Below are 14,204 nucleotides of genomic sequence, written 5' to 3'. Positions count from 1 at the left end.
GCCTTTTTTCTCTCCTGCCCTGCCTCCTCTCTCCTGCCCTGCCTCTTTTCTCCCCAGACCTGCCTCTTCTCTCCCCAGACCTGCCTCTTCTCTCCCCTGCCCTGCCTCCTCTAACCTCAGCCCTGTCACACCCCTGAACACCAAGACTCTGGCTTCCTGTCTGGTCCTACTCTGCTCCACACTTGTCCTGGGACATTGAGATCTCTCCCTCAGTTTCACCGCTTGAACTAATTGACTATGAATTAGCTGTCTTTTTATTCCAGAACACTCTGCCAGATGTTCTAATGATTCCCACTCCTCTCCCACTCCTCTCCCACTCCTCTCCCACTCCTCTCCCCTCTTCTCTCCCTTTCTCAAACCCCCTCTTCCACCCAATCCATTTTTGCTTCCAATCATGACATGACCTAATAACCCACTGGTTCTCCAGCAGCTCGCCTCCTATCATCACCAAGGGATGCGGTTACCATGACAACCCCTCAGGAGCAATGCCGAAGCTCATCCCAGCTGTAGCGCAAGCCCTGGTCACATGATGATGATGCTAATGAGGCGTGTGTGTGAGGGGTAGGAGAGGGAGCAGCAATGGTACTGGAGGTATGGAGGAGGGGAGGGGGTTCTTCTCCCGGCTCAGCCAACAAAGGAAATCCTCTGCTCCTGGCTGTGTGGGTAAGATCAGTTACCTGGGTGTCAGTTGTATATGGAGGCTGGCTCTGGCCTCCTGTGTGGCTCGTTTGTTATGGTTGTCTTGTGTTTATGGTTGTCTTGTGTTTATGGTTGTCTTTCTATAGGAAGAGGAATTAGACTGCCAGGCAGAAAACTCCTCTTATGTCTTGTCTGTTGAAAGAGACAGCTGGATATAGACTTCCCAAAGCAGTTAGTCTGCCACTGGATGTGTCTGTTTATTTGCACATTGATTTGATTTTTATTTAATCCCCTCCCCCCTACTAATTAAGGAGACAGGATGTCTGTGGTTTTTGCTTTTGTGAACTGGGGCTCATCCGGCACCCTGGTCGTGATTCTGAGGAAGGAAACATCTGTCTCCTCCTTCCCTTTATCTACTTCATATCTCTTTCTCATTCTCCCTATTTCTCTCTCTCTCTCCCCCCCCCCCACTCCCCCATCTATGGCATGTTTGTGTTTGTGAGTGTTTTGGATGAGTGTTTGGGTGATGTTGTGTGGGGATGAAGGTAACTGGTCTCTGACCCCAGTCTCCTGTGAGGTCCAGGATGGTCTGAAGCCACCCCTCAACCCTTTCTTGTCTTCCCTCTTTCTCTTTCCCCTTTTCTCATTGGGTAAGCCCAGTGGTATTAACTCACTGGGTAAACCCAGTGGTATTAACTCAAACATCACCATAACACTGTGTTTTGACCAGTAAATCCATAACCCTATCAGCTTTAATGATTTCTGGTATGTCATTGGTCCCCTCAGAGAATACTAAGCTGAAGCCAGTTTATTTTAACTCTCCCAAGCTGGTCAACACACCATACACAACACTGCATCCCCCTACCCCAAACCATGCCCTTCATCAGAGCAGTGGAGCTTTCCTAGTTATGACACATGACTTATTCTCTACTCCCTTTCCTTTGGTGGATTGCTTGATTTTCAATTATAGTTTTATGTTGGTGTTTTGTCAATTTGGCTGCACTGTACTCTGTGTGATTTGGTCTGTATTGCGAGGGATTCATAAGATTGCATGCCTATTGATAAATGAAGAAAGGTAAAAAATTACCTAAATAAATCAATTCAAAATTAACAATTAAGGCTTCTGAACTACAGAATGTCCTCTTCAGAAAACCAGCATCTCATGGTAGCTTTCTATTCAATATTGTTTCAATTTACCTCAGATTTACCTGATTGACCGTTAATCCTAAACAGTCTGTGTTTCACTTCATTGATGGCTGATGTCAACACAGCCACAGAAGAAGGGCTTTTGGGCATTAATATAATTTTCAGTAAGGAGCACCATTTGGATGAACACAAAAATTGGCACCTACTAAGTTTCTATCCTGTGGTGTGTTTTTCTTTCTTTCTCGCAATTGTTTTTCCACACTAAGAACATTTTTGAAGTATTCCTGGAAATTATTGTATGACATCACCACAAGCACCACACTTTATTTTGCGAGGCTTTGTTTAACCTGGTGCCCCCACCCCCTCCCTGCCCGCCTCCCTTCTTCCAGGCCACGCCTCTTTGCAGGCGGAGTACAAAACCGTCCAACGTCCAACCCCCCTCACCAGTTGAACACCAGATCGGAACGCAGGTAAATCCACAGGCTTCAGACTCGCAGCTTTAGCGGATGATGAGATTACAACGCTCTGCCGTCACTTGCATTCGTATACAATATTCATCCCGACAACGAGGACTTTGACGTTCGCCATAAACGGAAACCAGAATCGTCTTTAGGATGCCTTTCCCTCCTATAAACCTCCATACCAGGATCTCCTCTCCTGGAAGGGACCTGTTCCGGAGGAAGAAAGAAAATGTAGTGCCTTCCCACTCTATCTTTTCCAACAAATCGGGAGAAGAGATTGAATCGGATAAAGAAAAGATGTCTATGTCTTGGTCATCCGCCAACTTGAGGAACTTGGGGAGAAAACCTCAACAACCGAAAACCAAACTCCCCGCGCAGAAGCCGGCCACCGGACCACACACCGAGGTCAAAAGCTCGTGGCTGAGTTTACCCAAACCCCGGGACTCCTGCAACAGTGTGACGCGTTCGAGCTCCATGGAGTCCACCACACACCGTGGAAGCAAGCAGTCCTCGCGGAGCTCCCTGGGGAAAGATGAAGGAGAAGGGGAGATTCAGTTTTCTCTAAGTCTCACACCCGAAGCCATTCTTGTTATTCAGAAGCGTAATTTAGAAAAGCAAATGATGGCCAAACAGCAGAAGTGCTGTGCGTCGGCGGACTTCCGGCACAGGAGAGTGTTCCCATCTAAAAGGGCGCAGGGGGGCTCCAAGAGCAGCGCGCCTGTCGTCAAACTGGAGGGCTCGGAGGATATCACCACCATCGTCAAAATCTCTCTGCTGAACGATCAGTACAAGTACGACGACGTGGAGTATGAGGAGGAAGACGGTGACGTGGACGAGACGGTCCTGAGGAAATGCAGAGAGTGGCTGAAAGGAGTGGAGAGTGCTGCCGCTTTCGGGAAAGTTGACAAACTTGCCTGTCTCCCGCACCTTAAAGGCTGTTGACGTCCGTCATTACTGACCAGTATTGTATAGGAGACCTCACTAAACGGAGTGGACGACATTCCTGGGACGATGAGGGTTGCAAACCAGTACGCACGGCGAAAGCCTTTCTTTGCACTGCGGGGACTTTACTTTGTAGGGAGACGTGTAGGCCTGCTGAATTAAGTACCTTAAATTGATAGTGACAGACTGTTATGTTCTTTGCACGTGGATTTTGTTTTCAGTTGGGCACATGTAGTTGGCAGAGGTTTGTGTCTGACTGACGGAATGTTGGTGCGCGCACCAGTGGCATCCCTCGAGCCACGAACTAGGCTCCTTTGTGTCCTGCAGGGAACAATAGCTGTCAACGGCAACAGGCTCTGCGCGCGCCTTCTGCCGGGAACAAGCTGTCCATTTCACCTTTTCTCCCATGAGATACTGTTGTTTTAATCTTATGTGAAGATTCTTGTTATGTACAGTATTTATGAATCGAACAAGGCCTTTTTGCAAATGTTTGTTTTCTCTTTCTTGACATTTTTATGCTATTTGTATGAAGTAAAATGATTTAAATCAACTTGCTTTTGCGTTTGCAGTATTTCAAATGATGTCTTCAATAATAATGTACTATGTTATTGAGGCTTTAAAGTGTAGGCCTCGTTGCTATATGCATGCATTCTAGGAATAATAATTTGACCTATTATATAAGTTTTAAACTAACAAACAATCGTTCTGAAACGATTCTTCACATTCTAATTGAAGTGCAGGGCAATCATCGCACCGGATTATTCTGAACCAGGAGAAGGAGCGTGCGACCCCCTACCGACAAAAAAGGATACAGCTCAATGTGGCGCGTGTATCTTAGCAACAACCCAACAACACACAGCCACCCCAGTCTGATGCCAGTCTTTATAGCTTTACTTCTGTGTACCGTGAATGAGGTTGAATTAATTCCAAACGATTTGAACTATGCCAAGGAATCTTTATTAACTGAGGAGAACTCAGCCCTAACTGAAAGAAGTTTTAGCCCCTTTACTTTAGTCAAAGCAGCAAAATTAGTGTGTGTGTATGAATTGTTATCTAACTTTATGGCATTGTTACCAGTAACTTAGTTACCAAAGTTTTGTGGGAGGTGATTGCACTCTCATGGGGTTTAGATGTTAGAGAGTGTTAGAGGGAGAGACAGTGTTCTGAAAGAAGGAATTACATTTTAAGTCCAAAGATCTCAGTAAATGGTAAGCCATTTAAATTGAATCATTATCAATGTTGAGGTTTCAACTTTCTTTATGCCCAGTGATTTAAGTTTGAGTTTGCCGGTTGTTTGGCAGCTGTTTGTTCCCTGACGGCCTGATGCCCCAGTGAGGGATTTGTTAAGGCTGCTACGGTTCCCAGTGAGGTTGCTATGGCCTGCAGGATGAGAGACGTCCACCAAGACAGCAGTCTGCCCTCCATCTTGAAGTCCTATAGCTCACACGTTGATGCCGGACAGGTAACTGCTCTCCAGAAACTCTGCCTCTCTGATGTTCAAGGTTGTAAAGCACAAAAGCAAAGGGTTCAAAGCACGTATAACACATGTATGTACAAGATACATTTTTGGAGCATTTCTGCCTTCGTCATTGAGTGTGTAGGGGCAGGAAGGGTAGGGGAGAGGGGATAACCTGATAAAGGGCCTGGGATGGATTTGAACCCAGGCCGCTGCGGCAACATGGTGCCTACATGGTGCACGCAATTACACTGTGAGCACCCAGGGTGCCCCACACCTATTCTACCTCTGAGGGTTTCCTTTCAGAACCCCGGGGTATTGTTTGGAACCTTTATTGGTTCTAGCTCCTGGTCACATCATAGGATTCTATGATATGAGCTCGTTCTATTTTGAGCTCAGCTACCTTTACAAATGGTTCAGCAGATTTTTTATTTATTTAGCTCATTTAAATGAGCTATTTGTTGGGAAGGAAAACATGAAGTTTTAACTCCAGCTGTGGTGAGTGACCCTACAGATTGACCTCATGACAGGGTGAGGGTGGTGGGCTGAGCGTGTCTGATGCCAGGCTCTGGGTGGTTCCACTGAGAGAGGGAGTCTGGTGGGACATCCATCATGATGAGCTCAGGGTTCACACAGCTGTTCATGCATGAGTGTGGTTGTGTGTGTGCGCATCAACACATGTGCTTGTGTGCCTGTGTGTGTGTTTACCAGAACCCTCTCCACCCTCTCTCCCTGGTGACTGTCACAACAGAACAACCGTGTTATGTAACTCAAAGACATCACAATCAAGCCCTTGTCCCTGCCCCCCCCCCCCCCCCCCCAATTCTCTCATCGGCTCTGTTCTTGAGAGAGTGAGGCAGTTCTTTCATTTGCGCAATTTGTGGAATTCCTGCAAAATATGAGAACAGGGTTATCAAACAATTCATTGTAAAAATGTATGTAATCTAGTGGAATTTCACATAGTGACAATAAACTAATGTGACATAAATACAGTTAAAGGCATCATTTTGCTAATCTTACCGTACTGGACCCATATTGGTGTCCATGAGTAGTTCACTTTCGCATTATGGGTAATCAGCGCTTATGGGTAATCAGCGGATGTGTCTCACCCTTCATATTGATCCAGCTTTATGTTTTAATGTCTTATTCAATAAAGCAGCAGTGTGTCTGTAGAGAAGCTGTGTCTGGGGCTGAAGCAGGGTCCCAGCTCCCTGCCTGGGCTGGCCACACCCAGCCAGGTGTTTCCACAGATCCAGAACCAGACCGGTTCATTACCGGTTCATTACCAGAACAGAACAAACCCTAGCAGGGCAGAGAGAGACCGTTGTCGTGGTAACAACTAGAAACACTCTCTGTTTTTGCTTTTTTTCATTCTGTGGTGTTGTGTTCCCTTTCCATCACAACCTCTCATTTTCTTTACCCTCTTTTACCCTTTATCCCTCTGCTTTTTCTATTTATCTTTTAATGTCTCCTTCTGTCTCTTTCTCTCTCTCCCTCTCACTGTCACTCTGTCTCTCTGCTTATGTTATTCTAGATCTTTCTATCCATCAATGTGAACAGCAGGAAATGATCTAGAAATAGGGGGAGCATTCAAAATAATCTGCAACCCCATTCACACACACAAACGCACACATGCATACACACATTGGCTATGGTATTCTGAGTTACGTGGTTATATTGTCTTGGTCTGATTCATTGTGACAGTGTAGATAGACTTATGCTGCCTTTGCCCTGTCACCTCTCTCTCTCTCTCTCTCTCTCTCTCTCTCTCTCTCTCTCTCTCACGCACACACACTTCCAGGGCCCCCTCAACATCCTGTCTTGCTATTACTGTGGCAACCAGGCTGATAAATCCTGTCTCTTTCTAATGTTCTTTTTGAGGGGAGACAAAGAGGCCACTTCCGTTGCTGCATCAGCCTATGAACCTCAGTTTCTGTCTCTCCTTGGCAGGCTGGTCTCTGTATGTCTCTCTGTCTCTGTCAACCTCGTCCACACTCCACAACCCTGTCAGCCTCTCTCCTCTGAGCACAGCAGCAGGTGTTGTGTAACACCCAGATTGTCCCTCATCTTAAGAAGGAAGCAAGGTTACATAAGGATGACACAGTCTCCCTCTGACAGCCTCCACAGAACACATGCATCAGAGGGTTTTCCAGGAGCACAGGCTGGCAGGGGAGACTGGGGTGCAGAGATCTGGAAGTGGGCTGGCAGGGGAGACTGGGGTGCAACGCTCTGGAGGTGGGCTGGCAGGGGAGACTGGGGTGCAGAGATCTGGAGGTGGGCTGGCAGGGGAGACTGGGGTGCAGAGCTCTGGAGGTGGGCTGGCAGGGGAGACTGGGGTGCAGAGATCTGGAGGTGGGCTGGCAGGGGAGACTGGGGTGCAGCGCTCTGGAGGTGGGCTGGCAGGGGAGACTGGGGTGCAGAGCTCTGGAGGTGGGCTGGCAGGGGAGACTGGGGTGCAGAGATCTGGAGGTGGGCTGGCAGGGGAGACTGGGGTGCAGCGCTCTGGAGGTGGGCTGGCAGGGGAAACTGGGTTGCAGCGCTCTGGAGGTGGGCTGGCAGGGGAGACTGGGGTGCAGCGCTCTGGAGGTGGGCTGGCAGGGGAGACTGGGGTGCAGAGCTCTGGAGGTGGGCTGGCAGGGGAGACTGGGGTGCAGAGCTCTGGAGGTGGGCTGGCAGGGGAGACTGGGGTGCAGAGATCTGGAAGTGGGCTGGCAGGGGAGACTGGGGTGCAGAGCTCTGGAGGTGGGCTGGCAGGGGAGACTGGGGTGCAGAGCTCTGGAGGTGGGCTGGCAGGGGAGACTGGGGTGCAGAGCTCTGGAGGTGGGCTGGCAGGGGAGACTGGGGTGCAGAGCTCTGGAGGTGGGCTGGCAGGGGAGACTGGGGTGCAGAGCTCTGGAGGTGGGCTGGCAGGGGAGACTGGGGTGCAGAGCTCTGGAGGTGGGCTCAGCCCTCCTGGAGAAGAGTTGTGTGACAGTCGAATGACAAGAATGTAATTTCAGGCTGTTTTATCTGTAAACCGGGGGTACATAGTGATTACAGATGTGTGTGTGTGTGTGCGTTTATGTTTGTCGTCTGTTGGTGTGTCATGCGTGTGTGCGTATGTACATCACTGTGTATTCGTGTGAGAAAGGTAATTCACAAGTGATGGAACCATGGTTACTGCATGTAACAGGCAAAGGAGAGGAAGCTGCAAAGCAGGAAGGAGCGACGCCAGGTGACAGTGGACAGCAGGAAGGGGCAGGGCCAGAACACAGCAGATGGCAGGAAGGGGAGGGACCAGAACATAGAGGAACCTCTGAAGTCTGACCTTGACCTCGACCCCGAAGCCCTAGCCAGGAGACAGGCTCTGACGGACCAGGTACCAGGACAATCACAACCACTCAACCATAACCACACAATGACAGAGCAATAGAACCACAACACAAACCACAGAACAACAACCACAATCACACAACAACAGAGCAATAGAACCACAACACAAACCACAACCCCTCAACCACAACCACTCAACCACACAACGACAACCAAAACCACCAATTCATACAACCACAATCCTTTAACTACAACCACACAACTACAGAGCAATAGAACCACAACCACAACTACAGAACCACAACTACAAAAAACAACCACACAACTACAGAAACTCACAACCTCAACCACTGAGGCACAACCACACAACTCCAGAACCACAACTACAGAACTACAGAGCCACAACTACAGAACCACAACCGACCACAGAACCACAACTGTGTTAACAGTGGTGATGGTTTAGCTATGGGTATGTTTTTTCTATGTAGCTCTGTACTGTATGTGTCTCTGTTTTTCAAAAAAATAATAATAATGTAAAAATGCATTTCACACTTTTTGTTGAGACGACCACAATGCACTACAGGTTTGTAAACTAATAAAAAGAAAACAATAAAGTAGTAAATAAATATCAGTAAATAGTTAAAGAAAAACTTTGTAAATGCATACAGATAAAATAAGACATCACTCATGACAGACTCCATCTCTGAAAAGCTGCCAGTCCACCGTGGTTTGTCTCTTGTCCTCCAGCGCCATCTACAGGCATACAGGAGCCTGCGCCGCCTCCGTCTCAGAGGCCCTGTACCTTCGCTATGCAGACCTGCTGCGGGAGAAGATTGCCTCCCAGAGACGAGAGCTCAGACAGCACAGCCTGGCAGCCTGCCTGCACACTAAGGACACACCTCAGCAGGTAAACACAGAGGGCCTCGTGTACTAACGCTTTTGCGCCCACTTCAGGTGTATTTGTTTCGCAACTTGCGCGTAAAAGCATGGCAAGGTATGTACAAACATGTCGCACAAAGGTAAAAGCGCAGACTGCCTGTCGCGGAAATTGAAAATGGCAAATTGCGCTTTTCCGTGTCATGCATATGCATGCACGGGAGGGTGAAGGGGAAAGTGGGTGTTTCCCATAAAGAGATGGGAGGGAATGCGTAAAGTGCGCCTAATTATGTATTCCGCGGTATGTACAAAAATCACCTGTGAAAGCACACCTCTATTTTGTGGTGAAAATTCTCCGCCTGTTAAGCCCCATTGTACCGAATTGGTGATTGCAAGTGCATGCTGAATGGTAGTCTTTGGAGCTAAACGGCTAAATTTGTCTCTTTCGCCTGATTGTCATTGAGAAATTTTAGATTTGACAGTTATGCATGTTCAACATGGCTTATAGGTCAAAAGTTGAATGACCGAGTACTTAGGCTATGTTCTTTTGTTTACAGGGTGTGTCTGTTGCCCATAGCTAAAATTCTGCTAATGAATGCTGATTGGTTAGTGAAGGACTGACTAGACCAGAGATCCCGCATGATGGCATCCGAAGCTAGCAACAACATTAGCAAGCCAAAACTCTTTCTAGCGTGTGTATTGACCTAATATACAAGTCTATGGTATTGACAGGGAGAGCCTAACGTGTCAACTGTGTTGTCGATGCCTCGAGAGAAAAAAGGAAGTGACCAGAGCTTGCCGTAAAGCAACAGGTGCACTCAAAAGGTACATTCGACTTCATGCAGCACTGGCGTCGCCTGCAGCCCGGCTGACTGGAAGCAGCCAATGGCATTCTCAGCTTCAAGGCAGCTGGTGCTGCATGAAGTTGAACATACCTAGTATCTCTGGTCGATGTGTATGACGTCATTTACATTTAAAAAGGCTTTTTAGAACAGAAAAGCAACACCAAGCAGTGTGTATTTTTTTGGCCTCAGCTTTCAAATCAGAATTCAAATTACTAGACAAAAAATTATATCCTGAGAAAAGTGGATTTTTATGGCTCCATAGACCTCCACTCATTATGCACTCTCTCGTTATTGCCCTCATATGGACCCAAGTGGAACTGCAACCAGTTCAGAACCTGGAAGTTTCCCGAGAGTGAGTTCTCCCTATATTAGACATTCTCTGGTTTAAGTCATTTTGCTACCTGCATAGCCAACTACAGCTGACGAAAATCACAACTTAGGGCGGTATTGCAAGAAAAATAGCTGCCACATTCGCTGTGTCGCCTTGTTTGTTTAAGTTTAAGTTCACGTTTAAGTGAAAATCTGTGTGAAATCTGGCCTACAGCAGTGGTTCTCAACTGGTCTAACCTCAGGATCCACAGTTTACTCAGGACCCACCAATAACACTCATCCTTCTCCTCCAACCAGCCAATTACACGAGGCCTTCTCTTCCAACCAGCCAATAACACTAGGCCTTCTCTTTCAACCAGCCAATAACACAGGGCTCACTTCTCCAGCCTGTGCCACCTGGTAAATAGAACTTAAATGTAATTGCTGAGTATTTATATGATAGATGTAGAATAGGTTTTCCTTACAGTTTTGTATTGTTTTTATATATAAGAACATAATAGGTGTTCTTTGAACTGCAGTAATACTCTTAAATGCTTTTGAAATATGTTCCGTTATGTGTACCTGTGTGCGAGACCTGTGTCTGAGGTGGGCAGTTTGGAAAAGTAGAGCTACCAAGGGGTTGTAAATTGAACATCAGATATTGTGAGTAAATGCTTAAAAAAAAAACTATATGGGGAAGTTTAAGTTGAAAACTTCTGTCTTGGAAAAGTACACCATAACAATTAGCCAATGTAATAATGCATGGAAATAATGTCACATTAAAGGCTTTTCTTAACCTCAAGCTTGAGTGTTTTCACAAAGCATTTAATATTACCTCAAGTTCTCTTAAACAGCAGTCTCTCTCTCTCCCCCCCGCTCCCTCTCTCTCTCTCTCTCTCTCTCTCTCTCTCTCTATCACACCCACACACACAGTCCTCCTCTTATCTTTCTTACGCACACACAAACACACATGTGCACGTGCACACACACACAGAAACACACACACACACACACATAGAAACACACACAGTTGTATTTTTTTCCAAGCATTATAAAACATGTGACACAGAGATAATACATTGTTGAAACTCTTGAAGTGTTGAACAGGAGACAGAGCTGCATACCCACATGGGGGTGTCTGAGGTTGACCCCACAAGAATCGCAAGGGGGAGGGGCTGGGGGTGGTGGTGTGGCCTGGTGGTTGGGGTCCCCCCCCTCAATAAAAGCTCCGGTATACTCCACGGTGGGCTGGTCTTCTTATAACCTCGCAGGGAGACAAAGGCCGAGCTGTAAAGCCTTTTATGGGCTGACCAGTAAGACTGTTGTGGTAGAAATTGCTGAGCAAATGAAACTGGTGGATTGTTTCCTCAGTGGAAGATGCCGGGTCTGGTCAGGGCAGGCAAATCTTCAGACACCCGCTGGGCTCTAATGGGTCCTGACTGCTGGTAATGGCTTCCTGTGGATGGATGTTTACTTTTGATTTGTGGTGTGTGCTCAGGTTCCCAACCCCTGAGATCTGCTTCATAAACCCCTTCCCTTCTCACCCTCTCTAACTCATTTAATCTCTCTGTACCTGTCTTCCTGCCTACTGTCTGCCTGCCTGCCTGCCTGCCTGCCTGCCTGCCTGCCTGCCTGCCTGCCTGCCTGTCTGTCTGTCTGTCTGTCTGTCTGTCTGTCTGTCTGTCTGCCTGTCTGCCTGTCTGTCTGTCTGTCTGTCTGTCTGTCTGTCTGTCTGTCTGTCTGTCTGCCTGCTGCCTGCCTGCCTGCCTGCCTGCCTGCCTGCCTGCCTGCCTGCCTGCCTGCCTGTCTGTCTGTCTGTCTGTCTGTCTGTCTGTCTGCCTGCCTGTCTGCCTGTCTGCTTGTCTGCTTGTCTGCCTGTGTCTTTCTGCCTGTCTGCTTGTTTGCCTCTGTCTGTCTGCCAGAAACAGAGACTGCCCTTCTCCCCTCTCCGCCACGATGAGTCCTTCCTGACGTCTCTACCCAAGAGCAGATACTACCTGGTAGACATCTCCATGCACAACATATATAACACACACACACACACACACATACTTGTAGGTATGTGTTGCCTGGGAAAAAAATCTATTATGTTCTAGATCTCTAAAGTGAACAAAATTGAGTGCTATATGTGATGTTCAAAGGTCTTCTTAGGGAACAGCTGTATGATGCCGTATGGGCTGTGCTCACTGACCAACACACGCTTGTTTCTGATCTGCAGAGCCTCCAGCAGGGTCCAGCCCAGCCCCAGAGGAACCAGCAGGACACACACTGCAACAGTTCAGTGTTTATTCTGTCACCACAAGTAAACCAAGTCCTGATCACAGACTGCTGCTCTTTGGGCAACAGCCATCACACTCAGACAGACGTCACCAGACAGAGAAACCATGTTTATTTGAGGATGTGTGTAGCTACATAGTGTGTATCAGCATTGCTAACAAGCTTTGTAAGTAGACAGTGTACTCTGTGGTTATGTGTATCTGGGTCTAGGGTTAGTACACAGGGGTAGTTTGCAGAATGGAGAGGTTTATTTGGGGTGTACTTAAACAGATTTGTGTTGGTTGATATGGATAGTGATGGGCAGCTCTCATCCTCCTGCTCCTCCTCCTCCTCCTCACAGAGATCAGAAGACACCTAAGGCCCAGGTGAGTTAAACTGTAGAACTTCAGAACCTTCATTGAGACATGAACAACAACATGTAAAGCAGAACACCAATGATCACAAGTGCAGAGTTCTGCGGTATTTTAGTGGTCAGAGTCAAGGAGCAGCCACAAGTAACCACATCTCGCCTATCAACATGGTACAGAAATAATAGTATGCATTCTCAATGACAGCTGTATAGAACAATACAAGAAACCCCTGAAGTATGGTTCTACAGAGACTCCTTGTGGTTTAGGAACCATGAAACGCTTCTTCCTCATCTGAAAGATCCCTGAATAATCACCCCTCCCCTCCTTCCTACCTCCAATCCTCCCCATCCACCCCCACCACCCCCTCCTCCATACCTCCCCTCTTCCCCTACATGCCCTCTTATCCACTCCTCCTCTCCTCCCCTATCTGCCCCCCAGCTCTGCTCTTCCACAAGGAGCATTCCCCACCCCTATGAGAAATACCCCTCCCTTCCCCCTGAAATAAAACCAATTAGAGCTGAACAAGAGGAGAGGAGAAGACAGAAGAGAGGGAGGAGGAGAGGTTAGATGAGGAGAGGGGGAGAGAGGAAGTAGAGGAAGACAGGAGGAGAGAGGGAGGTGAGGAGGAGAAGGGGAAGGCCTCACCAGTAACAGCAGGCCCAGTCTTGATCTCCCCAGTGTGAGAAATGTCACACGTTTGTAACAGCAATGTGTAGAAAGAGAACAGGCAGAAGTACAGTCCACTACCTTTACTGCAGCAAGGAGCTGACACTGTAATGGTTAACCTGCACACACACACACACACACACACACACACACTTGCCAATCCAGTACAGAACAGCAGGAGTGCTGAACTACAGGGACTGATGAGAGAATCTCTGCTCATTCCTTCATACTCTGCTGTAGAACAAGCTGCTCTGCTGGTTTCTATCCCGTTAACTTGTCTGTATGTGCATTTGTGTGTGTGCTTCTGTGCGTTTGTAAGAGAGTGGTGTCTGTGGACAGTGTGGGTTTGAGACACTGGCCTGTCTGGGTGTGTGTTTGCCTGTGTGTGTTTGTGTGTGAGAGTTGGGCCCAGGGTCGGATTGGCAGTCGGGAGATTTCCCGAACGGCCGGTCAAAAGGCTGCAGCATAATGCAAAACAATCAAATATATAATAATAATAATAATACGCGGTTGTGGGCCTGTCTGTGTTTCAAAGTCCCGTTTTTTCATCATCTGTCTGTCTGTGTGTGTGAGTGCTGGGCCTGTCTGTCTGTCTGTCTGTCTGTCTGTGTGAGGGCTGGGCCTGTCTGTCTGCCTGTCTGTGTGAGGGCTGGGCCTGCCTGTGTGTGAGGGCTGGGCCTGTCTGTCTGCCTGTCTGTGTGAGGGCTGGGCCTGCCTGTGTGTGAGGGCTGGGCCTGTCTGTCTGCCTGTCTGTGTGAGGGCTGGGCCTGCCTATGTGTGAGGGCTGGGCCTGTCTGTCTGCCTGTGTGTGAGGGCTGGGCCTGTCTGTCTGCCTGTGTGTGAGGGCTGGGCCTGTCTGTCTGCCTGTGTGTGAGGGCTAGGCCTGTCTGTGTGTGTGAGAGCTCGTCTGTCTAGAAGCTGTGGA

General features: G+C 48.0%; 1 protein-coding gene across 1 annotated transcript; it reads left to right on the top strand.

The window, feature by feature from the left end:
* Positions 1 to 2,212: 2,212 nt before the first annotated feature.
* On the top strand, positions 2,213 to 3,721 carry prr18 (proline rich 18). Its single transcript, XM_084710178.1, has one exon. It carries the CDS (start codon positions 2,400 to 2,402, stop codon positions 3,186 to 3,188), a length of 789 nt encoding a protein of 262 aa, XP_084566304.1. The 5' UTR covers positions 2,213 to 2,399; the 3' UTR covers positions 3,189 to 3,721.
* Positions 3,722 to 14,204: the final 10,483 nt, after the last annotated feature.

This window comes from Hypomesus nipponensis, chromosome 11 (genome assembly GCF_054491055.1).
Source record: "Hypomesus nipponensis isolate SF chromosome 11, ASM5449105v1, whole genome shotgun sequence".
In the NCBI taxonomy this organism is placed as follows: Eukaryota; Metazoa; Chordata; class Actinopteri; order Osmeriformes; family Osmeridae; genus Hypomesus; species Hypomesus nipponensis.
Note: the sequence above shows the minus strand (reverse complement) of the source record. Positions and strands in the feature narration are given on the sequence as shown.

Bases quoted from the DNA above. Each gene is read 5' to 3' on its own strand.
- prr18 (XM_084710178.1), top strand. From the start codon at position 2,400: ATGCCTTTCCCTCCTATAAACCTCCATACCAGGATCTCCTCTCCTGGA.